At 41.3% G+C, this 27,202-nt stretch overlaps 1 protein-coding gene across 1 annotated transcript in view; it reads right to left on the reverse strand.

The window, feature by feature from the left end:
- COL4A6 (collagen type IV alpha 6 chain) overlaps positions 1–27,202 on the reverse strand; it is a 486,161-nt gene that overhangs the window by 52,381 nt on the left and 406,578 nt on the right. The window contains exons 6-20 of the mRNA XM_058291502.1: positions 26,896–27,012; positions 24,464–24,532; positions 22,136–22,171; positions 19,221–19,283; positions 18,344–18,379; positions 18,111–18,152; positions 17,134–17,226; positions 15,715–15,768; positions 7,126–7,185; positions 5,889–5,933; positions 5,343–5,396; positions 4,423–4,492; positions 3,261–3,371; positions 2,258–2,398; positions 1,174–1,278 (exon numbers count right to left, since the gene is read on the reverse strand). Coding sequence (XP_058147485.1) covers positions 1,174–1,278; positions 2,258–2,398; positions 3,261–3,371; positions 4,423–4,492; positions 5,343–5,396; positions 5,889–5,933; positions 7,126–7,185; positions 15,715–15,768; positions 17,134–17,226; positions 18,111–18,152; positions 18,344–18,379; positions 19,221–19,283; positions 22,136–22,171; positions 24,464–24,532; positions 26,896–27,012 — 1,096 coding nt within the window. The remainder of the gene's footprint in view (positions 1–1,173; positions 1,279–2,257; positions 2,399–3,260; positions 3,372–4,422; positions 4,493–5,342; positions 5,397–5,888; positions 5,934–7,125; positions 7,186–15,714; positions 15,769–17,133; positions 17,227–18,110; positions 18,153–18,343; positions 18,380–19,220; positions 19,284–22,135; positions 22,172–24,463; positions 24,533–26,895; positions 27,013–27,202) is intronic.

The raw sequence follows: 27,202 nt of genomic DNA on the forward strand, positions 1-27,202 counted from the left end.
TAGTATGTTTTCCAGGTTAGCATTTCCCAAATTGTGATCCATGGACTTCCTGCATCTATCACCTATGATGCTTGTTATAAGGCAGAATGCTGGGCCCTATTCCAGTCCTAGTCAATCACCTCTCTAGAGGTCAGACCCCAAACTCTGATTTTTAATAATTTCCCCTAGGCAATTCTCATGTCCAGTGAAGCTTGAGATCACTATTCCAAACTTTGGGAAAATTTTCTGGCCCCATGGAAAGGCACTAGAGTTGTCCCTGTTTCAGGAGTGAGAGTCGTATTGAGAAATAACACCAGCTCTATAGTGAGTTAAGGCAAAGCCAAGATTAACATCCTAAAGTCCAGACTTGCAACTTAATGCTCTCTCCACTCAAATAGTCTTCCTTGGATCTAAACTGCAAGGATAGAGCTTTCAGAAATGTCTGAACTAGGTCCTGAACTTGAGTAGTAAAATTTTATGACAGTGCAATGAGAAAAGAGTAAGTTAGGACTTCTGTTTGGAGCTGAGGATACGCTGTTAATTCCTTGAGGGAAGAAGAGAGATCTTGGATATCTGAAACTCCTAGGCCATCCCCAAACTTCTCTTCAGCCAGTAGTTTCCACCTCTTCTTCTACTCTGGCCTGAGCTGCAACCATATTGATTTAATTGAGCTTTAGCATTCTCCCCTCAGAATAGGGGAATGACCCAAAGGCAGCAAGCAGATGGAGAGAAGCAGTGCAGCCAAAGGCTTGGCTAATCAATCCATCTTCAACATTAGTAGGGACTGGAGTTGTTTTCTGGGAACCAGTTAGCTTTTTCGGAGTGCCAGGTCCTGGCCTTTTCAGAGCCCTTTCCTTCTGGCTATAGGTGATGATAAATGACTTCCAGCCTTGGTCTTAAAAACTGGGAGGGGTTGGAATATGTACTGGTTGTTGCACTGGGGCTGCCAGCACCAGTTCTGCAGAAGGGAGTAAGAAGAGTAGCCAGCAAGCCACTTTGGCTTGTATGAACTCAGTTGCCAGCCTCAGTCTTTGAGCCCCAAATACAGCACTTCCAACAACCTTATCTTCAAATCCCCAATCAAGATCTAAGATTGCTTCTGTACAAGTTCCCAAGGCTTTGGTTTGCTCATGTCCCAGAAAGTCTTCTCTGGGGAGTTTGTGGGACAAAGTAACTCAAGGAGACAAAAATCACCTTTTACTCCTTTGAGGCCTGGATTTCCTTTTGCACCTCGTTCTCCTCGGAGACCAGGGAACCCTGGCTCTGTGTTCTGTAGGGTTCCAGTCTCAAATGCTGGACCTTTGAACATAAAAAGAAACATGAAAGATTGCAATCTTACATGAACCTGATATCTCACACAACTCAGCACAATAGTTCAATCACCAAGGCCTGAATCCTTGAAGTTCAACAACCAGAGCAGAGACAAAAAAATCTAAGACAGGGAAGTCAAGTCTGCAGCAAGGGGCCAATATAATTCTCTGTTAGGCTCGATTCATCCTATTAATATTTACATAATGTCTATTATGTTCAAGGCACTGTACGAGATACTGGGGACACAGGAATGAACAAGTTAGCTTCAGTAACTCCACAGTACCAGCATCTACCCTAGAAGGTCCCCTTAGGACAAAAGAGGAAATGGGTAGAAGCTGCAGCAGTCATTTGATTTAAGTCACAAAGAATCATGCTGGGGAATAATTCCAAAGTCAATGATGACCAGCCTTTCTTTCAGAAAACAGAATCCTATACTCAGGTAGAAGGTCTCAGAAAAACAATCCCTGTGCAGTCTCTTAGCATCCACCCTCCACCTTGAGGAACAAGGCTTGGCTTCTTTTTCTCAGGCCTTCAATCCACCCCATTAGAGCCCTCTAGACCAGGGAAAGCTTAAAGGAGTCAACATTGCTTCTTCAGTAGCTGAAAGAGCAGAGACCAATGTGCCGAGAACAGTAAAGAGAGGAATGAGAATGAGTACGAAAGTCAGAAGGTAAATACTATTTGTTAGTGTTTGGTCATCAAAATGGCCCAAGCTTGCTTGCTCCTTGATGAACAAGGACACTCTGACTGTTATAGTTGATAACTGTATCAGTATCAGTACAGTGGTTCATGAATGTAGAGGCAGGGCTCTGAGCAAGGATGGGGCATTCATCACTGCCTCTCTGCAGTTATCATGTATCCTGGCTTAGCTGTCTCACCTGTGAGATGCTCCTTCAATAATCATGACTATTCTGCAGTCTGGTTCAAACCTGAGTCTCAAGACCAATGCCAGAAAGTAACAACTTACCAGGAGGTCCTGGTGGGCCTGGTAGGCCTGAAAAACCATTTTTGCCTGGGAGACCAGTTGTCCCTTTTGTGGTGTGGCCTGGATCTCCTTGGTTTCCCTTCAAGCCTGGAACACCCTGAGGCCCCAATGCACCTGGGGCACCTAAAAGGATAAGTGTACACAGAGATGCTCATCTTATTACCCTGTTCTTCAGGGATCTTCCAAGTCAGTGGAATTCATTGAAACTAACCCCCAGAGAAGAACTTGCCCTTTATTGCCTCATAGTTAGAAGGGTCCTTAGGGATCATCTAGACTAATCTCTTTGGAAACTGAGGCTCATGGCCAGGGGCACAAAGCTTCTTGAAAGGAAACCTGAAAGGAAAACATGTGTTTCCAGCCTCCTACTCCTCCATTTTTCCATCTTGGGGATGGGGACAGCTGTACGTGCTCCAAGTGGCTGCTTTAAGAGCATGAGTAGCCTTACAGAGACCCATCTCCAAGAAGATTAAACACTGGTGCCTTTATATCTGGGACATCACTGCCTCCCCAAGTCTAGCATGCCCTTTCTCAGCTTGCTATTATAGAATGACAATTGGGTATGTCCCTCTGAAGTTGGTTCAGGATGTCACCCATAGGATCCTGGGATATTTAGCACCTGCGTTAAGCACAGAGTAAGGACTTGGGTACCAAATATTCCTCTGGGCTTTTGTTAGCCTCTCTGTGAGCAACAGCTGGGATGGCACATCCACAGAAGAGGGACAGGGCTCCAGCAGCCCAACCCAGGCTCCCTCTGGTTGCTGAAAAACTCTGTGGCAGTCTGGAATTGCCTATCTAGCTATGGTATATTATTTAGGCTAAAGGAAAGCTGCTCACTCAGGCCCCATACCCACATACATTAGCCTTGGGCTGGCAGTGGGAAACCTACTGACTATAGCCTTGCTTTCCTTTGACTTCCTTTCCATATCTAGAGCTATCGAAGTTGATGCTGGGCACCAGAGTGGATAGAAGACTGGGTTAGTTTCACCTGTTAAGAGAGCTGGGAAGCCAGGTGCACCAGAAGGGCCAGGCAGGCCCTTGATGCCTTCATCTCCTTTAAGACCTGGGAGGCCTTGTGCACCAGGGTCTCCAGGATAACCTGGCATTACAATGGGAAAAAAAAGCAGTAAGTAAACCCAGGGGAGGCCCACAGATATCACGAAGTGCCCGGGAAGAGATATAAGGAGCTGTCCTGGGTTTCAAAGTATCTTTTTTTGTTCTTCCCAGGACTCACAGACACTGATGGCCTTGCATGACAATGGGCCTACTAGAGTCAAGTCTCCACTAGTGTTCAGAATTGGTTTGGCCAGGGCTTGTCTTCCATGGCAAGATTTGACAAGAACTAGGAAGATTTTTCTATTACTGCTAGTCAGCTGTAATGCATCAAATGCCCACCATTTGGGTGAATGTATTGACTTCCACTATTCATGTATAGGTTTCCTGAGAATGGAACACAGGAAGCCATGGTCAGTCTCAATAAGTTTACCAGGTAGGGCATGGGCCTGAGGCAAGGAGACCTCTCAGGCCTTATTGAGACCCAGTTAGACAAGGTATTACTGTAGAAATGTTTAGTAAAACAAGAAGTAGCTGGATATACTGGACATCTGGATCTTTGGGGAAGGCAAAGGGAGGATTTGGGTGCACACAGTAACTAGGACAAGGAGAGGTGAAGAGAAACTCTCTAAGCATTGCATAGTGCTGTTGAAGGGGCCGTCAACCATTTGTTCCCTTAGCCAAAGATACTTTTTTCCTTTCTATTAAAATTTTCAAGCTCACATATGCATAGGGTCACCTACATGAGACCCTGAGTGTCCCATAGCATCAGGATGAAGTTGGCCCAACTCAGGAGGATACCAATCCTTCCCTAAGCATCACCAGGGGAAGCATTTGCCTCAAATCCAGGACTAGTCAGACCCAAATCCTAGTCTTGATGGACCCAATACAAAAACGGAGTCCTGGGCTTGGCCCCTCTGCCCAAGAGAAAGGTGTTAGCTTCAATCCCCAAACTTAAGACCCATGAGGGATTCCTAATCTTCCCTTGAAGACTCGGCCCTTGGGCCCTTGGGAGTGTCATGTTTAGCAGCAATCTAGTGGTTGAAAAATATCCTTTTAACAGTTTCTTCTTCACTCAAATCAATGAAAAGTTGCACCTGAGATCACAGCACCATTTGTATCGATGAAAACGTCTGGGCCTGGCAGACCAATGCCACCTTTTTTGCCCTGCAAGGATTAAATATATTAAGCACAAATATTTCCATTACCTCATCACCAAAGATCTATGGGCCCTCAAAACCAATCCTGAGCACAATGAAAGATTTCTTTTTCTGTAGCCCTGATTTCCAGGGTCAAATAATCCATAGATTAATTTCAAAGTCCAATAAATTTAAGATGAAGGCAACAAACACAGGGCAGGCCTGAGGTCTAACAATTGCAAACCTTTTTGTTTGTTTGTTTGTTTGTTTTTTGCAGTGCTGCTCCAGGACAATTTGCTTGTATGACAGGGGAACATATCACAGGCATAGACAACACAGCTGTACCCAAGAGGTCATAAGGAAGAAAAAGAGTTCCAACTTTTTTTTTCACTCTCTACTACTGTCATTGCCCTTGTCAGTGGATGATGCCAGGCACGGGAAGTCAAAGGAGTCTCAATTCTCCCCAAAGAGGTACTCAGGTACCAGGATCAGATACAGTGGCATATCAAGAGTAGGGTGGTGGGAGCTGTCTGCCCAGATATAGGCAATAAAGGGATGCACTCTGTAGAGATTTTTAAAATTGTAATAAAAGCTAAATGGTGACTATTTTAAACAATGTCAGTAATCAAATATTCTTCCTCAGAGGGATAGACTTGCTCCCATCAGCCCCTGCCCCTTGGCCTACCACTAATAAAGTAGTATGTAAGGAATTCTCATCAACTTTGTATGTTTAGAATAGGTTGCATGTGCATTTTTTGAGAAAAGAGTGTCATCTAAAATATGAAAATATTAAAAATACTTCTCATTTATAGGCATTCATGGTAATCTTTCACTCTTCCACCTCCCCAATCTAGATTTTCACTTCCCAGCAACATTACCTTAATTCCTGGGAATCCATGTAGCCCAGGGAAACCTGGGGATCCCTTCTTGCCCTGTGACAGAAACATAGTTATCACTAAGGTGAATGCCCAAAATCATAGGAGGGGCAGATCTTTGGGTTAGGCCAGGGCAAGTGGCACAGGGATCTTGCCTGGCAATCTCAGATATGGCGTCTACCTGATTCTGAAAGCTGTAAAATCTTCCAGAAGGCAAGAAAGCGCTAGATAGCCAATTTTCATTTTAGGAGGTACAAAGGCCACAAGGTTAGAGTTGATACAAGCAGGCTGGCCTTACTAGGCCGTAATAACAAGCTAAAAAGTATAACCACCACATGGCCTGGAATAGCACTGATTTGACACTGGCTATCCATCTTCTTGGGTGAAGACAAAAGAAGAGCGGTTAAGATTATAGCAATTAAAGGGAAGTAAACAACTTGCATTATAAGCAATGTCTCGCTTTGGATTGATGGCCATGTTAAATAAAGCGAAGGGACTTATTGATTAGGGATTTGTACACTAAGCCTTTAATGATATTAACCAAAATACCTGACTCCCTGGAGGGCCTTGGACTCCTTCCAAACCCATGGGACCCTGTAAAGAGAATAGATTTTTGAAAGAGAATAGGCTCACCCTCAAGAGAGATTAAGAGCCCACACTAGAAAAAGCCACTAGACTTACATAACAAAGCTATCCAACTGAGTTCAGGATTTAATGGCTCCTATAATCAGTTAAGAAAATGTTCCTAGACGCTTAATGACTTCTTTCTAAGCACTAATCTATCAGGCTGAATAGCCTCATGGAGCACTTTTTAAGTGCTAAATAAATGGAAACATTTTAAGTACTAGGCAGAATTCGGTAAAAGGTTTGGGTGGTATAATACTTAGCCTGCATTAGTTCCAAGTCATGAAATTTTAAAATAGATTATGAGAGGACCTCTTGTCTCCCACCCCAAATGCATTCTGTGTTGGTGGTTATGTGTTTTTAAGACAAAAGAGTAGGGAAAATAGAGAAAGAAATGGTAGGCTAATGGATGATGAGAGCACACCTGCAAGCCCCTCTGCCCCCCAACGCATGCTGGAGCTTTGTGTGCACTCATGACTGGACTGTGGTTGGCTTCATTTTTGCAACCTGCCCCTCATTTTGGCCTGATTACTGAAAGAACAGTCAGCTTTGTTTCCAGAAGAGGAAAACACATGCGTCCCTGGCCTTCCACCTCATCCCTGAGACTCAATTCTCAAAAATGTTACTTCTTTAAGGCTAAGATTGATCAGTTCTTGCAACTTAAGATCTAAGTGTCTGAAGCTAGGAATCGGAGAGGCTAATAGTTATTTTCCATTTGAAGTGAGATTACTTTTGGAATCTGTTGACTCCAAACATCATCCACTATGTTTTAGAACTTCCCAGGCTTGTTTTTATCCTATAAGGATAAAATCTTGGCCCTCTTTCTCCCAATCCTGCAGTCTCCCTCCCCACATTCCCTTGGAACTGAATGGAATGAAAGCAAGAGTACATCCTTCTTCAGCCTAGAAGATAAGTATACATGAGGACGAGTAAATAGGCTGAGGAATCATGTAGATGAAGGGGTACATCATTCCTTATCCACAGGAGCCACTTGATAAAGGGAATGGGACTAAGTGGAGAGGATATGATTTGGGAGGCCTACCAGAGGGTTGAGAATGAGAAACAAGAGAAGCTTAGGTGGCTTCAAAACATAACAGAAGAAAGCAAACAGGGAAGAAAATGGACCAGGTGCTCTGAGGCGAGTAACATTCCAGGTTCATACCCTAGGTCCTGGCAAACCAGGGATTCCTTTTTCTCCTTTTTCTCCAGTAATTCCAAATCCCTAAAGGAAAAAAGAAACCACAGGTTATAACATTCCTCTCCCCACAGGTCTTCAGTCTCCATCCAAAGCAAGGGGGTAATTTCAAAATGGAGTAGACCAGCTCTGCTTTCCAACTGGAGAAGTTCACCCTGCTGAGTTTCTCTTGTCACCGCATGAGAGGCATATAGGGCGTGAAAGTAATTTGGACCATTCATTCAAGGTTCCCATTTCCTTCTTGAAGAAATATCTTCCTCCCCAAATATAATTATTGTATTTGTGGCATCATGGAATAACAGCATAGAAATGATGAAATGTCTAATCTCCTTGACATTACAGATGGGTAAACCAAACTAAATCCCAGAAGGGTTAGGCATCTTGTAAAGATTACAAAATCAACGAGAGAGTCAGGTGCTCTGACTTCCATTCCAGGGACCTTTCCGTAGAACAGGGTGCCTTCTACCATCTAGGAGATTGCCCTCCAAATGGAGGATTGTATAAATCCTTGGGGTTTGATACTGTGGAATGAAATAGTCTCCTTTGGAGACATGATGACTGCAACATCCTCCTTCAGTGGTAAGGAATATTTCTATGTAAGCAACTCCTTACTGGGATGATAGGGCTCTTACATTGAGCACTACAAAGGAGACAGTGCGAAGGTCTCTAGTCTCCCTTGCTTTGCCCTGCTTCTCTAGGAACATGCAAGGAATCCAAGAAGCAGAGTGAATGAGAACTTCCTTCTCTCTGAATCCAAGGCAAGCATATTCTGGGCCTGCATGATACAAAAGAGTTCCTTACCAAACTAGATAAAGTCTTTCACAGCAAGCTTAACTGTGGTCAATTTGTTGTAGTTGTTTAAAATTGTATTTTCTGGAGCTTGGATTTTGGCAAACAACATTTAGGTCTATCGTGAGAGTAAAGGAACCATTGAAACTTTCTCAAATGTGAGCTCATGAAAGACACAAATTTGTGGTCATGGCACATCTCCTGTTGTCCTCTTGATGTGACCTGGCTCAGTTGGCATGAATTCATTGCTCTAATCCCATTTGTAGCTTTTGCTTCATCTCATATACTTAGTGTATTCCCATGGGTACTGAAAACCAGTTCAATAACCCTTAGATTTCTTGGCCCAGGTTTTTGTTTTTGTTTTTGTTTTTTGCTTGTTTTTTTTTTAATGTGGGATTTTTGTTGTTGTTGTATTTTTATTGGGAGGAGGGTATGTGTGTGTGTGGGGGACCCAATTCAAAGCAGGCTTTGGTTCCTACTTGCCTTTTCTTTTTTCTACGTTTATAGTTACTGTGTATCAACTAGCCTAGGCCTCATACTAGGATTTCTATTTCAAAGGCACATGGATCGAACTGAATACAAGTTTATTTGAAATCTTAGTTTCTGCATCTCATATCAGAAACCAAGTCATGCTGTCACCTGGTGGAATGTGGCTTTTGGTCTCTGAAGTCAAAGGCTTCGAGCAGCCTTCTTTGTGGCCTGCCCATTAAAGCTATGGCCTTTCATGGGACCTCTCCCTTCCCCAAACTCTTAAAGAGCTAAAATTGGTTCTATAGGAAGTCTTATAAGCAGAAAACCTATATCACACTCTTTTTTATCTCCCTCCAAGGCATGTCACTGCAGGCTGAACATACACTTGGTGGTTCAGTAAATACTTGAATTGAAAGGAATTACAACCCAGAGAACAAAACTATTGCAAAGGGTAAAGGAAAGAATGTACAGAAACCATGTCATGCCCCACAATTATCTTACCCACATTTGTAATTACAGGAGGACTTGTATTTCTGATCTTCAGAAAACAGAGTCTCTAGATTCTTATTTTCTCAGAGGGAGAAAGAGAGAGAGCCAGAGAGCTTGTGTTATAGTGTGAGTGAAAATAAATGAATGCAAATTTAAAAAGAAAAGAAAAAGGAACAAAAGTGTTGTGTGTGTGTGGAGGGGGAAGGGTTAAAGCCAACAAAACAAATGACTTGGCAAGACACTGTGCTGTAGGCTCAGCTTGCCTCCCAGTGCAGGGAGACCCAGTACAAAGATCTGCTGAACAAGCTGTTCTACCAATATGTCATGGTACCTGCCCTGTCTCAGTCAGCCCTTGTTGTAAGCCATCCTGCACCTGCTGCCTCCACATCCCTTCTAATCCATGGCTGGGAAAACCTCATTAGAGTGCCAGCTTAACCGTTTCTAGGCTTTCTCTCTGGAGCCTTGGGCTCCTGATGTTTTCTGGTTCTAGGGAGGCTCAAGTGCAGAACACTATCTACCCAGTAGTTACCTCATATTCATCAAATAGTTACCTCAGGATGTGTTGGTTTCTTTTCTCCCTTTCCTCCCCTCTTTCATTTTGTCTTACCCTGTGTTTTCTGGTTCTGAAGCAGGTTAGTAAGATAGGGAATTAGTAGATGGATCTGGAACCTGGCAGAGAGTACACGTGGACATCAGTAACCCCCAAGATGACTGCTGGAAGACCCCCACCCCCAAGATTCTGCTATCCAGAACAAAGACTTCTTCTGGGCACAAGGAAAAGCCTCAGATGTTCCCTAGGGACTTTATCATTGGGTCCTCACTAGGGGGTTGATGGGTGGAATAATCAATCAAAATAGCAAACAACTGGAACCTCTCCCCTGCCATCAGCAAAGGGATGGAATAATTAATAATTTATAAAGCAAACCGCAAGACCTGAACACTCTCTCGCCCTGCTCTCTTGCCTCTGGACCCGTTCCTATCCTCTGTTCACCACTCTCACCATTTTTCCTCTGCCACGCGGCCACGCAAGTAAACCGGGGGATTTATAACCTATAATGGGGAATTGTAGTTTGTAAATCAGCTCTCTTTATCCCTTTTCATCCCCTTCCTCTCTACCTGGGATCCCTGCTCTGTTATTTCCTCCCGTTTCTTTTCCTTCCCTACCTGAATAAATTACTGACCTAACTCACCTGGTGTGATTTTGAAATTCATTTCTGCAGCATAGCCAAGAACCTAGATAAAATCCAGTAACAGTTCCTTGGACAGCAGACTCTCAGGGATATGATTCTCTCTTACAGTCTCCATGTGAAGAACTGTGGCCTAAAAGTGTGAATATGATGATGGGGACAATGGGATAAAACATGAAACTGGGACTGAATCAGAAAATCAGGGATATTTGTTCACTGCTGAGGGGGCAGGAGAAAGTTGGTGACCATGAATCTGTCAGGTTGGCTTCTTTTTAGTAGCTTCTGCAAAGATTTGGGCTCAGGCAAGAAGGAAGCAAATAGTTAAAGGAAACTATTTGGATTTCCTGGAAATTTCTATCCTCAGTGCTGCCTTGTTTCTCAGTGAGAATTGATAACTGAAAGTCAACGTGAGGACTTTGGACTTGAGAAGTGCATCTCTTCTGAAAAGCCCAGAGTACTGCAAATATGTTACCATCTTTCTTCTCACAACTTTTTTGACAGAGGGTGTAGTAGTTACCTACAAATTAGTTCCCATTAAGCAGATTGAGATAATAGGGCCCAAGCAGTTACATGATTTGACCAGCATCAAACACTATACCTATGCCAAAGTGGGCTGAGGACTCTGGTTTCTTGATTCCCACCCTACAAAAATACACTATTCTTACATAAAGGGAGCTATTTTCCAGCTTTGGTACCTTTACAATAAACTGGAGTTTCTGTTTTCAGCCCACACTGTGAAACACTGAAAATACTGAGCTTGAAACAGTATTGCAATTTCCCACCAGGCATTGTTAGTCTTTCTCTCTTACTCCCTCTCAAAGAAAAAAAGGTTGAAATTGTAGCAAGGGAAATTATCTGAGGAATGTGGACAGGAAGGAGAGAGAGGGAGGAAGCACCAGACAGTGAACCCAGTAACACCAGAGAACATAAAATCCTACCATAGAGATTTTAGAGATGAAACCACTGTTACTGCTGGGATAAGAATAAATTGGACTGTAGGGGGCAGTATGGTATGGGGGGAAAAACCCTGAATTGGTTTGAATTTTAAAAAACTGAATTTCAGCCTCAGCTTTCCTAATAAGTAGCTGTGTGACTCTGGACAAGCCTCTTTATCCATTTAGTCTGTGGTTTCCTCATCAGTATGAGAGAGATACGCCTGGCCCACCTTACTTACCTCACAGAAATGATACAAGGTTACTAGAATCTATGTGAAAAATCTCCATAAAGGTGAAAACCTTATTCCCAAACCCCACTGGCAAAGTACTTTTTATCTGTGCTGTAAATAGAAATATCATGTGAGCTACTATGTTATTTTAAGATTTCTAATAGCCACATTTAAAAAAGTGAAAGTGAAGAGGAGAGATTAATTTTCATAATATATTTTAATTAGCCCAATATATCATATATATCAACATTTAATCTAGTAAAAATTATTAATGACATATTTTACATTCTTTTTTTAATACTAAGGCTTTTAAATGTGGCATATATTTTACATTTGCAGCACATTCAATGCACACTAGCCATATTTCAAACTGCATATGGCTAGTGGTTATCATACTGGATAGGATAGCTTTATACTTTGTAAAGAAAATTCACACACATTGTCAGTTGAGCATCATGATTGGATATACTCATAGTGGCAACAATTAAAAACCCAGCAGGGGGGGTACTGGGTTCCTGGCCAGTGGTGCTCTGTCGTGGTCCCTAGGGGAGCAGCGATAGTCTCCCAGGTACAGCGGCAGGGACCGGGAGGGAGTGAGGGTTCAACAGTGAGCCCCTGATGCTAATGACTATGCTTGTGAGCTGATAAACCTAAAATAAGAACAAGGCCTAGAGCAACATTGTGCCTGGGAATTTCCTCCTGTCAGCCTTCATGTTACTCAAATGTGACCAGTCTCGAAGCCAAACTCAGCATGTAAATGCAATGCCTTCCCTCCAGCGTGGGACATGACACCCGGGGATGAGCCTCCCTGGCAACGAGGGACCACTATCAAATACCAACTGATGATGCAACTGGAAAAGGACCTTATATGGAAGGTTCAATGCGGATCAGCAGAATATCCATGTCTACATAAAACAACATGACTTTAAAATGCTGTTTGACCTAAAGTAAGGGGGAAATGGAAAGGAGAAATGAGTCTATATGGCTACGAGTTTCTAAAAAAGAGTCTGGAGGCTGGCAGAAGGATTGCCCTCATGCACAACTGAGCAGAGTCAGAGAGACAGATAAAGCAGATACAACCCCCAGATATTGGTTCCTATGAAGGCTAAAGAGACCCATGAGAGTTATGGTCATGGCCGATGGGGTTTACTACCAGGGCAGATGGCCCCTCTCTGGAAATGGTGTTTATGTGTGATGAATCTGGACTCAGATGGGATCTCCCTTCATAAGACTTTCATACTAATCTGCTGGAGGTGCAGTTAACGTTGGGGTTTAAGATATAGTTAGGGGATTTGAATCTCTGGACTGATAATGTGATAGCCAGGTCCTGAGCCTCAACAGACTCCAGCACCTTCAATCTGATTTATTGGACTTACCACACTCAGCTAAGATGGAGTTGAAGAAGGACAATCACCACACCATGGAGCCTAGAGTGATTACAACTGAAAATGGGAGGATGGCAGCCAGCATCCATGTGGAATCTGAGCCTCCTCTTGACATAGAGGTGCAATGGACACAACCAATCCAATGTCCACATAGAAGAGGTGGCATTGGTTTGGGAAAAGTGGACATGGTGGACGATGGGTATGGGGAAGGGCAGGAAGAGATGAGAGGTGGGGGCGTATTTGGGACGTGGAGCTGCCCTGGATGGCGCCTCGGGGGTGATCACCGGACATCGTGGATCCTCACAGGGCCCACTGGATGGAATAGAGGAGAGTATGGGCCATGATGTGAACCATTGTCTATGAGGTGCAGAGGTGCCCAAAGATGTACTTACCAAATCCAATGGATGTGTCATGATGATGGGAACGAGTGTTGTTGGGGGGGGAGAGGGGGGGTGGGGGGGTGGGGTTGAATGGGACCTCACATATATATTTTTAATGTAATATTATTACAAAGTCAATAAAAAATAAATAAATAAATACTGTTATTCACAAAAAAAAAAAAAAAGAAGAAGGAAAAGGTGAGGACTGCACTGGAAAAAAAAATAAATAAATAAAGTGTTATAAAATTAAAAAAAAAAATAGTAGATTTGTCCATTGTCAAGTTACAGAACGTACAGGTAGAAGTTCAGTGATTTGCCCAAAGTCCCATACCTGTAATTGGATCTAAAGTCCAAGTCTCCAGCCCCAGGGTTTTCTTCCTTTCTGATTCATTAGATACAGAGCTAATTAACATTGAGGACATTGAACAAATGAAAGCCTGTGCCCCATTGTTTCTACAGAGTAACAGGGATCACCATGGAAGGAACCTGTGCCATTGGCCAGACTGGCTGTTTCTGGCCACTGGGAGAGACCCAAAGTGTTTTAAAGAACTGTGGGAAGCATTGGAACCATCTCTCTCCATGATGCCAGCAAGCAGAGGCAGGCTTAATCATTTGGTTCATCTATTTCCTTCCTTACCCCTACACCCAATCCAAGAAAATTGTGTCAGCTCTTCTTTTAAAACACATATTGCAATTTAAGAAACATATCAACCAAGAGCAATATATAGGCCCTGGTTAGATCCTGATTCAAACAAGTCAGTTATAAAAAATATATATTTATGAGAATAAGATAAATTTGAATACTGACTTGGGGCCTATATCAAGTAATAATTCATTCCTAATGATGATATTGTCAGTGTGTATTTAAACGTCTTTATCTTTTAGAAATATTGAGTTATCTATGATGAACGCTATGTTTTCTATTTGCTTCAGACTGACCATGAGTTGATAATTGCTCAGGTTGGATGATGGGGATACAGAGGAATCATTATACCATCCTTTTCACTTTTGTATATACTTGAAATGTTCCATTTTTAAAAGTTTACATTTTGAATCCATCCTCTTGTCTCCATTTCTACTGCGGTAACCTAGTCCAAGTCATTATCACCATCTCTTACCTGGACTACTGCAAGAGCCTCTCTGCTTGCTGCCCCCACTAACTTCTTGTCCACTCCTCCACCCCCAGTAGACAGAACGATCTTTTTAAAAATATAAGTCAAAGTCTTAGAATGGTTTCCCATTACATTTAGGAAAAAAAGCACACCTGATCTACAAAGGTCTGCATGATCTGGCTCCTTCCTCTCTGACTGCTTCTTGCCTTGTACACTTTGCTGCACTCACACTTGCCTTCTTACTGTTCCTCAAAACTGTAGTTTTCTTAAAATGTACAGGGTTCCTATTTGGAATGATGGAAATGTTTTGGTAATGGATGGCAGTAATGGTAGTATATATATATATATATATATGAATGTGATTAAAATATATATGAATGTGATTAAAATATATATGAATGTTTGATTATATATAGGGTAACAATAAATTTTAAAAAATCATTGAACTACACTACACAATGAACCCCAAGTTAAACCATGGACTATAGTTAATTGTACAATTATAACAGTGTGCTATCATCAGTTGTAACAAATGTTTTACACCAATGTGAAGTGTTGTTGTTGGGGTGGCATACGGGAATTCTGTATTTTGTGCATGATTGTTCTGTAAACCCACAACTTCTCTAATAAAGGAAACAAACAAAACAAAACAAAACAAAAACAAAAACAAAAAAGGCAGGCTGGAAAATAAAATGCTGAGCTTCTTTCAGTCTCAGAGTCCTTGCACTTAGGGTTCCTTCTGCTTGAAAAATTTTCTGATCTTCACATTCCTGGCTCCCTCATAATATTCAGGTCTCAGCTCATGCAGGATCTCCTCAGAAAGGCCCTTTTGGTCTACTCTGTCCAAAGTAGCCCATCTACTTCCCGTCTACTCTCCATCAACTTACTGTTTTTCATCTTCTATATATCACTTGCCAATATATCAAATTGTTATCAATTCATTTGTTTACTTGTTTATTGTCTAACTCCTCTCTCACTACTCCCTGCCCCATTAGAGGGTAAACTCCTTGAGAACAAGAATGTCAACTTATCCATTTGTTCTAGCCTCAGAGTCCAGCAGAATGCCAGGCACATAAGGATCCTAAAATAGTATTTGTTGAATGAAAGAATCTAAGATGCAAAGGCAAATATGGAAGTGAAGATAAGATTACTAAGAGTAACTACCATTTATTGAACAAATATGTGCCAGATGTGTATTAAGTCCTTTTCATGCAGACTATCTCATTTAATCCTCAAAACCACTCCTTTTATAGGTAAGAAAACTGAAGTTCAGAAATGTTAAGAAAATTGTCAAAGATCACATTGCTAGAAACTGGTGCAACCAGAAGTCAAGCTTAGGTCTGTTTCAACTCTAGTGTCTGAGCTAATAATTCCTAAGATATGAAGCCTCTTGGGGAACCATGCTAATGTTTGTATGGGTCTGAGAAAAGAGAACATTTCCTTAAATGCCTTCTAATAAGAAAGATGGTAAACTCTCTACAATATTCATGAAAAGGAGTTTTCCGGTTAGCCTTCAATTGTTACAGCTTTTGTCTAGTCAGATCTGTAAATATTCGCTGACTAAATAGAGAGACTTACCGGGAGGCCTGGAGGTCCACTTGTGCCAGGGAAGCCCTGAGGCCCTGGATCACCCTAGAAAAGTCAATCAAAGGCTAGTGAGTAGTGCAGGAAGCATTGAGTATAAAGGAGGATGGCTCCCTCCAGTTACCAGGACTGGGGAATGGAGAAACAATGGGGTATCAAGATTGGGACATAAAGAGTGGTATGAATTCCTTAGGCTCTCTGACTGGTAGCTGCACCAGGTTGTCTTAGTTTAGGGAGACTTTTGTGGTATGGGAAGGACCAAGGGCTATTGCAGGTAAAGAATATGTCTAAAACAGAATTTCAAATGTCCATGCTAATTGGAAGACAGAAAGGATGGCTATCTGTTTTATTTCTGGTAGAAGAAGTTGGTCAAGGAGATTTCCTGTAAAAAATTACAGGCTGCAGAGAAACCAGTGGTTTTGGGGAAAAGGGTATCAGTTAGAATTTGGATAGGGCCATATAAAATTCTAATCTGTCTTCTCATGATATGTTTATTTACCTATAGCTTAAGTCTCCCCAAGGTTTGGGAATGATCAGGCAGGCAGGCAATCTCTCATCTACTCCCAGACTATTCCCAAATCAATGATTACTTCCTGTCCACCTGGAGGGACACTGTAGTTGTTGATTTCACAGAGATGAGTAGATGAACAGGAATAAACACATTCCCTCTTGGTCACAGGAACAGAGTCACAGAATTTAAGGAAACCCCAGGAAGGAAGGGAATACAGGTAAAAGTCATTCTCATTGTTCAGCTGGATAATAACTGAAAGATATCTGCACACCTTAATAGCATTCATCGATTCAAACACAATTCTTCTCACAACCATGAATATATTATACACTTACATAAAATACAGATTAGAAAATATCTCGATTAAACAGGTTTATAGCTTAAGATTTGTTAATTCAGATCAGGTGAATTAGGGCATCAATTGCCCCTTGGTGACAATATGCCTTATTTGCGGGATCAAGTTTTGAGGACAAATAACTTCTTTAAAAAGATAACTCCAAAACAAACATTTATATGCCATATGTTCCATTACAGTGCTTTGGGGATAACGTAAGTGTGGAGGGGGTTGGGATTTAGGAGAAAAAACAACTCTTTAATGCTTGTTTTAAGTTACTGGGCATCGTGAAAATTGAATCTGTAAAACTGAAATACAGAAAATAGCACTTAATACTCAGAAACCTAGTGTGCATACTCATACCCACATATAAAAAAAACAAGACTCATACTTTTTAGAAAGTTTTTCACAAGGGATAAAACAAAGATGGCTTTTATCCTCATTTTCAAATAAAAATTCATTACCCAGAACCCTTTATTCCTCAAGAATAATCTGGTTATTTGAGTTGAACTTTACTATTAAGAAGAAAGGGCTTATTAACTTTTCCTATTTTTAAGAGTTCACCTACCTTGGATCCTTTTTTGCCTTTGGGAAATCCCATAAATTCCAGTTCCCCAGTGGATGGTGGAGGTCCTGCAGGACCGGGGAGGCCAACATCCCCCTATCAAACCAAAGGGAACATTAAGCAAAGCATACACCACACAGATCATTTCTCCAGAGACTGGGGTTATCCTCTGGATGCAATTCACAAGTAAACTGTCCATTGCTTTGGCCTCTTCACCCTCACCCTTGCAACAATGAGGGGAAAATTACCATTGCTGAGAGGTAAGAAGAATTTTAAGAGTAACTAAATGCATTTTGCACCACTACTGCAGAGAGAGGAATCAAGATGGATGAGAGAAAATCACAGGTTCATAGTTACCATGGTCAAGCATGAAATTGGTGTTTAGAAGAAAGTGAAAAAAAGGGTTTGGGTGAGGTGAATGGCCTTGTCTGGGCAGCAGTGATGAAACTCTAGTTCATCCAACTGCTGCCAACAGCATAAGCAGTGATGGTGAAGTCCATATTGGAACATTGGGGTTGGATGTGCAGTGCAATCCACAAGAGACATTCATGAAAGGTGGGGTACGCAAACTCCCAGTCTCCTATGAGGCTGCCCCAAATCAGCACACAATTTGTACAGAGGGAAATTAAGGAAGGAGGGAAGCAAAGGGGAATGATGGAAAAGGTTAAGGAAGAAAGAAAGAAGGCAGGATGGCAGGAAAAGGATGAGAAAAGGAAAAGGAAGGTGAGACAAAATACAAAACACCAGGGAAATGTCCAGGTGGAAAAAAGAGAAGGAAGATAATTTGAGCAAGTGTGTTTGTAAGACACACACACTTCACAAGTGGAAGGCAGGGAGACAATCAGTTAAAGGGAAAATAACAATAGCCTACATGTGGCATGTTGATCCAAAATCCCTGTACACAAGCAAGCACATGCGTGTAACCAGAGACATTTTTGGAGCATATAGAATGAAGATTGTATTTTCTAAAATCTATTTACCTTGACTCCTTTCTCTCCTTGGAAACCTAACCCCATATTCCCCTGGGGCACAGGGTGCAGGGAGGAAAAACAAGATCAATTACTAAACAAGCTCCAGGTACTGGGATCATTGGAATGCAGTCTTCTTTTTTTTTTTTTAATCATAAAGTAAGTTTAACCAAACCAGTATCTCTCTGGCAGAGCCAGAGAACTTATTTCTAGGAGACCAAATGCCTAAGACGACGCATACTCACATCAGGACCAGGGAAGCCAGGAAGGCCTGGAGGACCCTAGATTTAAAAAGAGAAGAAAAAATCACTTCTTCATTCCAGCCAACAAGAACCAAGACATGGTGGAGCCACTGCCCAGGGGATAAAGCTGCACACTGACCTGTTTGCCACCCCTCCCCCATTTTGTGTAGCCTGACTTTGGTGTCCCAGATTCTAGATCCCCCTCCTAAAGTTCCTTTTTCTTTATTTTGAAATATTTCAAAGTGAACTGATAACCACATATATGGTAAGTTTGTGATGACTTCATTTGTCATTTTTTCCCAATAGGCCAGAAATTTTAAAATGGAGATCTCTGGTGAAGAAGCTAAGCAAAAGTAACACATGGTAGGGTTTCATGTACTCTAGAGAGAAAAATATTGGGACAGGGTTTCCCCAGAATTACATAGGTAAATGGCTATGTACTTCTTTTACCAGGGATAGCAAATAGGTTTGGTCTTAGAAAGATAGTTATGTAGGTAGGAACTGCTCAAAGCACAGTGTTGAGAAGGATTTTAAACCTTCTACCTAATTCAGAATGGGTGGTGGTGGTGATGATTAGTTAGCAATGTCTATCATGGGTGAGGGGGTGGGGAGGTGGCAGCAAATGTGCCAGGCATCTGCCAACCCTGGGCTATACTTGAGGCTGAGCTAGACTGCAGTGGTAGAAGGTACAGATTGGATGGTCAGCAAGACTCTGCTATACAAAGACAAGAAATAGTTTCTAGCAAGAGCATGCTTCACTTGAATCTTTCAATGATGGAGGTTGTCCTCTGTCATTAGGAGGGCCTATGTAAATGTGTTTAAGCCATGGTATGGTGGTGAAAGCAGCTATGATCACATATTACACATAAATGGGTCTTACTTGAAAGCCTGGTGGGCCTATGGGGCCGACGGCTCCTGGTGATCCAGGTACTCCTTGTGGGCCCTGGAGAGAGAAATTTTTACTGAGTTCATAATGCAAAATTGTTTTCCAGAAAAAAATCAGAATATATATCTATAAGAATTGTACAAGAATACTCATGGCAACTTTATTCATAAGTCAAATATTAGAAATATCCCAGGGGTCCATCAATACACTGATAGATAAACTGCGATACATCCATACAGTATAATAACTATTCAATAATAAAGAGTAACAAATTACTGGTACATGAAGCAACATGGATAAACCTCAAAAGTATTATGCTAAGTGAAAGAAACCAGACTCAAAAAGCTACTTATTATAATATTCCCTTAAAAGGAAGTTCTAGAACAAAACTGATCTATGGTGGAATAAAGGAGTATGATGGTTGCCTTTTGGTCGGGTGTGTGAGTGCAGGGATTGAATGGGAAAGGGCAGGAGGGAACTTTCTGAGGTGACGGTAATGTTTTAGATCTTAAGGGGTTGGGTTACACAGTATGCGTTTGTCAAAACTCAGCATCTACACATTTGATATTTTTGTGTTTCATTGTATATAAATTTTACATAAAAAGAAAAACTGTAAGCAAATATTGAAGTCTAGCTAACAGCAGGCTTTGTACTACTTAGGGCTAAGTAAGTATACTGTTGTCTGAGATTTACTTTGAAATGCATCAAAAATAAGATGGATTATGGACAGATAGAAATGGGATAAAGCAAGTATAATAAAATATTAATGGTATGGGTGTTCACTGCAAAACTCAAATTAGAAATTTTTCATATGAACTGTTGGAAAAGATAAAAACTTTAAAATGAAAGCAAAATAGTTATATTAATATCAGATAAAGTAGACTTCAAGACAAAGAATATTATCAGAGATAGAGGAACATTTCACAAAAGTAACACAGGCCAATTCATCAAGAAGACGTAACTCTCTTAAATGTGTCAAAATGCATGAGGCAACAACCTACAGAACTGCAAGAAGAAATAGACAAATGGTCTTTTCTTAAATGCAAGCAAGGGAGATTGATATATGTACAATTTGCTATCGCATTAAAATAAAAAATTATGACTGTAACTTAATAGTTTTTTTAATTGGGAGTGTGGGAATATATAAATACAGTTATTTTATTTCTTGTACATTTTTAAGAAGAAAAAATATTCATAACATTAAAGTAAAAAAAAAAGAGACAAATCCACAATTATAGTTGGGGTTTTAACATTGCTCCTTCAGTCATTAATAGAACTAGACAAAAAATTAGTAAGGACCTAGAAGATCTAAATAATATTATCAACATTATCAAACAATATTGATATGCTCTAGATCTCTATACCCTACCACAGCAGAAACACATATTCTCTTCAAGGGCATACGGAACATTCAACAAACTAGACCAAAAGCTGGGCCATAAAACAAGCCTCAGTAAATTTTCAAGAACTGAAATTGTAGAGTGTGTTCTCCTGCCACAACAGACTTAAACTAGAAATCAGAAAAAGAAATATATGTGGAAAGTTGCCAGATATTTGGAAATTAAAAACTATGGGTCAAGAAGAAATCAGAAGGGAAATTAGAAAATATTTTGAATTGAAGGACAACAACAACAACAATAAAAACAAGACAGTGAAATCTGAAGAGAAAGATGGTGAGGAGAAATGTGTAGTCTAGTTGAAATGAGGGAGAAATCATAAGATATGTGTCCAGAGAAGGGATGGAGGTACTAAGAGAAGGGACGAAGCAGGAAGATAGAGAACGTAGGGGTTCAAAGATTGCCTAGGAATGTGTGATATATGAGCATTGCTTAAGGAAAATAACGATTAACCTGTGGTCTCCATACAGATCACAAATCCCTTATCCAGCCACCAAATACCCTCTCCTGAAAACAAAGCAGTTTGTGTATCACTCCTGTTTGTGTAAATGAACATTGTATTTTTGAGGACAGAGAAATGAATCCCTAAAAAAAAAAAAAAAAAAGAATCCCTAAGAGAAGCAAATACAATGGATGTCTTTCTACAGATTATTTTAACATACCATCTAAGCCCATTTTGTTTAGCTCAAGGGACTTTTTATAGCCTTGGTCCTTCATCTCTGTTGCCTTGTGTGCTTGCAAACATCCTGTTTATGACTAGCTTTTCTCCTGCTGCTTTCTATTTAGAAAGCTATCTCCCACTATTAACCAGTCTAAACACCACCCACACTTCTCAGAAGTTACCATCTCTGTCTTCTATATAGGTCATCCCATGGTCTAGCCTTATGTGGACAGATATGTCCTAAACTACTGTGGAATTAGTCTGCCACATTCCTACTAGCTTTCACTTCCTGAGGACAGGGACCAGGTGTGCAGTGCTGCAGGGATCACTGATAGCACTTTGCTGATAGTAGGTGCTCCATATCTGTTTAGGAATGAAAAAAAAAAAAAGGAAGGGAGGATGGAAAGAATAAAATAAAGAAGGAAGAAGGGGCTTTTCTTAAGCTACTTCAAAGGAAAGTGGTGACAATATGGGATCTCAAGGGTCCTTTTAGGGAGTTACTATTATCAAGAGTCCTTAAAAAATGTGTTCTACTTCTTTTATTTTACCCATGGCACTCTGAGCACACAGAAAATACTAAGGAAATGTCTGTTAAATGAGAGGCAAAGTCCTTTGATAATATATCCCAGGGTATTAGGTCCTTCACCTGCAAATCTGAAAGACTGCCTGTCATGCAACTTGAAGAGGACAGTATACCTTCTCACTATCTTCCACCTGAAGAATGTAAATACTGTGACTGTTACCCACTCAACTCTTTAGATTTTCCTAGGACACCATGGAGAAGAATGAAAATGTACCATTGATGACTACTGACTAAATATTGAGAGCTCAACACAAAAATAACAACTTACTGTGATTCCATCCAGTCCTGGCAGCCCTGGATCCCCCTGAGAAACCAATAAAGAGAAGAAGACACTAACAAGAATTAGTAAATGAAGCCTGTGGTATTTCATAAGCAACTAATCTAAGATTCATGAGAATAAAAATACATTGCTGAAGCTTGGACCTCCTCTGTTAAAGTCTTAGGTTTTAACTGCTGTATGAATTTGGGCACATTCAACCATTTACTCTCCTTTCCTAAGAAAAACCTGGACTCCAGATGACAAATATAGTCTTGTTTGAACAGGATTTCATATTTTACTTGGCTTAATTTTCACCTTTGCTAGGAACTTATCAATTAGAAACTGCTTCTGTATGCTGGTGATTTTCCTGCTTTTTTTTTTTTAAATTAAAGTTAATAGATCACAAGAAATGTTACATTAAAAAACATAAAAAAACCCAAAAAACAAAAAAGGTTCCCATATAACCCACTCCCCACCTCCCACCACATCATTTTTGTAAACTGTAATTTTTTTAAAGATATATACATCACACAAAAAATGTTACATTAAAAAATATAAGAGGTTCCTGTGTACCCCCACCCCCCACCCCACTCCTCCCACACCCCACTCCTCTCACACACTCATCGCACTTGGTGAACACATTTTGGTGCACTGCTGCATTAACAGATAATAGTTAACCCTGTAGTTCACACTCTCCCCCAGTCTATTCAGTGGGTTATGGCAGGATATATAAAGTCCAGCATCTGTCTTGCTCTTTTTGGAGGAAAGCAAAGCTACATACTTTTGTGCCTTCATCCCCAGAGAATCTGTGCCCATATGTATACTATGCAAATCAGACATTTCAAGGGAGAATCAACAGAGCATACAGTCCCTGATTACGTTTTAATTACTTTGCAGCATCTTAAGTGACTGTATGAATCTGTAATATAACCATCTTGTGGAAATTGCTGTGTTCTCCTGGATCCAGAGTCTCTTTTGACTTTTGGCAAAATCATTTAATCTGTGTTTGTTAAGACAATGACCACATTTTGACATCTGTATTCTTAGCCCACTTGGCTTATGGTAAAAAAAAAAAAATCAGCTCTCTGTAGCATGGAAAGAACATTGCTGGGTTTAACAATTTGGTGAACTGGCTGTATGACCATGAGTAAGTCTCATAGCCTCAGTATACCTCAGTTTTTCTACCTGTAAAATGAGCAATATGAACCTGACAATCCTATGGTCCTTTTCAACTCTCACATTCCATTTTCTGGTATGGTATCTGTAGCCAAGAACCTAAGCCATGTACTTTTACCTATTCTCCAACCACCCTTATCCCCCACTGCCTTCCAAAGTGATTTGCAATGTCCCTGGCCCTGGGCACAGATGGAAGTCAGAAAGGTGTCACAATTAGCTGCAAGTTTGATGTGTCTTCTCCCTCGGATGGGCACCCAGATTTCCATCTGCACCAGGGCAATGTTGGGCTCCCTTCCTATTCTGCTAGGGAATAGGGTCAATCATTTTCTGAGGCACCACAGGATGCCAGGTCCACAGCATACCAAGAATTCAGTCACAAGAATACAGAGGGTTCTTGGCAACCCTGGGAAGAGATGGAAGTTTTCAGTCATTTGCAGAGTTGATGGACAATTTATGCAGATAGCAAGAGGCCTAGTTGGGAAGAAGGGCTGGTGTGCAGGAACAGAGAAGGGCAGCATCTGCATCCTGGATTGGCGGCCATACAGAAGTGGGCAGAGACATACATGGCTTCAAACCAAGATATGCAGACATCGAGGATTCTAGCGTAGACAAAAGGTATCTGCCTCCAGGAAATGTCTTGGCTTGTCAAAAAAAAAAAAAAAACGATACCCACGCAAACTGTTGACCTGTCTTTTCTTTTCGGTATAGATCCTACAAGGCAAGTATCTTTGACAGTATAGTTGCAAACATTTCTGTCATTGTTTCCACCACGAAAAGCTCCACATCATTTTAAATCCAGCTTCATTTGCTCCTTAAATAGAGACACAGGGCTATGGTGTGGACCATTGACCACGAGGTGCAGAGGTGTTCAGAGATGTATTCACCAAGTGCAATGAATGTCTCATGATGACGGAGGAGGTTGTTGTTATGGGGGGAGGAGTGGGGTGAGAGGGGTGGGGGGTATATAGGGACCTCATATTTTTTGAAGTAACATTAAAGAAGTAAAAACAAAAATAAAAAAGAAAATAAAAAGAAGCAATGGAAAAAAAAAAGAGAGAGACACAGATGCTAGTTCTGGAACTACGTGTATTTGAGGTGGGGCCCAATCCTGGGGGAACTCTGCCTACAGCCTACTCAGGTATCTCCCTTAGAGGATCTTACCTTCATTCCTTTGAGACTACCTTGAGCAAGGGCAGGTTCACCTTTAGAGCCTTTCTGACCAGGGAGCCCCTGAGTAAAATAATAAGAAAAACTTGTAAAGAAATGCACACACATGCCAGTTTTTGTTAATAGTATGATGTGGTTGAATAGAGGATGGAACGCCAAGAGCTTTAAATTATGGGGCTTATTCCATGGTAAGATTGGCTGTGCTAAGGGAAAAATCACATACTCTGAACAGGTGATATGTCTCAAAGCTGTGTGCTTACTCCCCCACCCTCCAGCTTAGAGATCTGGGAAGGTATGCAGGTTAGAAAAGAAGAGATTTTGCATCTGTCCAGAGCACTGGTTTGAACCTCCACATATAATCCATGTGTCATATAGCTCATCTGCTCCACTCCACAGGCATAAGTCACTGACAGGGCCTCTGTCTAGGACAGTGGTCAGCAAACGTTTCCTGTAAAGAGCTAGATAAGCAAATAATTTAGGCTTTTGGGCCATATCTGGTCTCTGCCCATATTCCTTTTTTCGGCAATCTGTTACAACCGAAAAAACAGGCCACAGGCCAAGGGCTGTGGGAGCCATAGTTTGAAGACCTCTGGTCTAGGAGACATCTACAAACTCTGCTCCATTCTTTGCTTCTACAACTCCAATATCTGTCTATGACACCAGTGTGTCCCATTGATACCAGGGGAAAAAATTCAAAGAACTCACAATTCCAGTCTTTCAATCAGATTTTTTTGCTGCCCCAGTAGCAGATGCTGGCTAAGGACTTCTACATATTGTTTTCCTGGTGAAAATCAATATTCTTACACTTAATGGTAGTTAGGATTTACTATTGGGGGTAGGGTTAAGCTTTGGCGCCTGAACTGTTGATTGAATGATAGATTCTTTGAGCTCAGTTCTGTTAGGTATAATAAAAGAACAATGTGGTCCCAGAAGCACAAACCAGTTTCTTCCCTACCACTGCCTGCTTTCCCATTATTCTTGTGGCCACTACTCTCATCACAAAAGTCAAATGAATGTAGGTATGCCTAGGGATTCAGCAGGGGGTAAGGTTCAGCTTAGTAAAATAATGTCTGAGCTCCCATCAAGGCCAGAGGTGGGGTTTAGGGACAGGGTTAGGTTTCTGCCCTTGTGCTTTTTCTCTCAGGGGATGTTTATTACCTTAAATTTCTTTTCTCCCTCTTGGGGGCAGCATCTCATTGCTTTGCTGGATTAACTCAACTCTGGGTTCTGTTCCCCTCCCCTGTTACCATGGCAATATTTGGAAGCCTCTGTGACTCACACAGCTCAGTCTAGTTAGGAACACATTCTTCTCCTCCTCCTCTGCAGCATACTGGTTTGACCCTTATGCTTATGACCTTATGACCTTTATGTCAATCTGGGATTTGTGTTTTGTCTGTGTGTCTGTCCGACTGACTTTCTCACACATATATCTATGACCTTGTCCCTGAAGACAATTGTGCTGCTTTTTCAGTAAAGCACCAATTAATTCATGTAGTTGTGAAATCTATCTAATGGACGGTGGAATTTCTAGCTAAATAGTCACACATCAGTACCCTCATTAGTTTAGATTATTTCAAGTGAGATTAAGAATGTGCTTGAAATACGTTATTTTTCTCTTTCCGGCCACAAGTAAAAGCAGCCTTGCAGGGGTATGGTATCTAATGGAGATCCTTTAGATTCAAATACCTGAGCTGTATCTGGATGAATGGGATTAAATAAAACTGGTGATGCCAGGATCCAGTAAATGCTGTATTAATTTCAGAACCAAATGTTATGGTGTAAAGGGGATAACCACTGCCACTTTAGAGTAGGGCTCACAACCTTTACATTTTTGACATTTTGGGCTAGATAATTCTTTTGGGGGAAGCAATGTCCTGTGCATTGAAAGATGTTCAGCAGCATCTCTGGTCTCTTCCCAATAGATGTCAGGAGCACACTCCATTAATGACAACCAAAGATGTCTCTAAAAATCACCAAATACTCCCTGGGAGGTAAAATAACCTTTGTTTAAGACCTCTGGGGGTAGATCAAACTTGATAGGTCCTGTGGGTTCTTGTGAGTGCCTCCATGAACCCATGTAAGCTTTCTAAGTATGGTATTTTCCAGTATTTTCTGATATGGGAACATGTTAAATCTCTCAGATATGTACCTTGCTCTGAAACTTACTACAACCAACTCCAAAAGCATCTTTAAAACATTTTAAGTATGTGTACATGTGTACAGCATGTGCACACCCCCCTGCAGCTGGTATTTCTTGTTTAGACTTTTGATGCCTGACTACTCCAAGGATAGACTCCTGCATTAGACAAGAGGTTGCAGCAGCTTCCTTGTAGATGCTTAATGAGGTCTCCAGAGAAACAGAAAAAGGGCACACTTGGAGGCAAGTAAAGTCATTAGAAATGATGTGTAAAGATTTGGCAGCCTACAGGTGATCCAAGAAGCCCAGAGTAGCCATCAGAGCCTGGAAATCCAATAGTTCCTCGAGTTCCATTGCAGCCATCCAGGCCAGGTGGTCCTCTGGGCCCTGGCTGTCCAGGGTGGCCCTGTTCAAACAGAAAAGAAGAGAACATGTCAACCAGAGGGCTGTCAGCTATTCCAACACACTGCACAAATGTTGCCAAACTTACTGTTCCAATTCTTTGTCCCCTCCCTTAGCCCCATCGTGTATGCTCTCATATTTGTCCTTTATATTCGGGTATATACAGCTCATGACAGCTCAGTGTTACCCATCTC

This window comes from Dasypus novemcinctus, chromosome X (assembly GCF_030445035.2).
Source record: "Dasypus novemcinctus isolate mDasNov1 chromosome X, mDasNov1.1.hap2, whole genome shotgun sequence".
Lineage (NCBI taxonomy): Eukaryota > Metazoa > Chordata > Mammalia > Cingulata > Dasypodidae > Dasypus > Dasypus novemcinctus.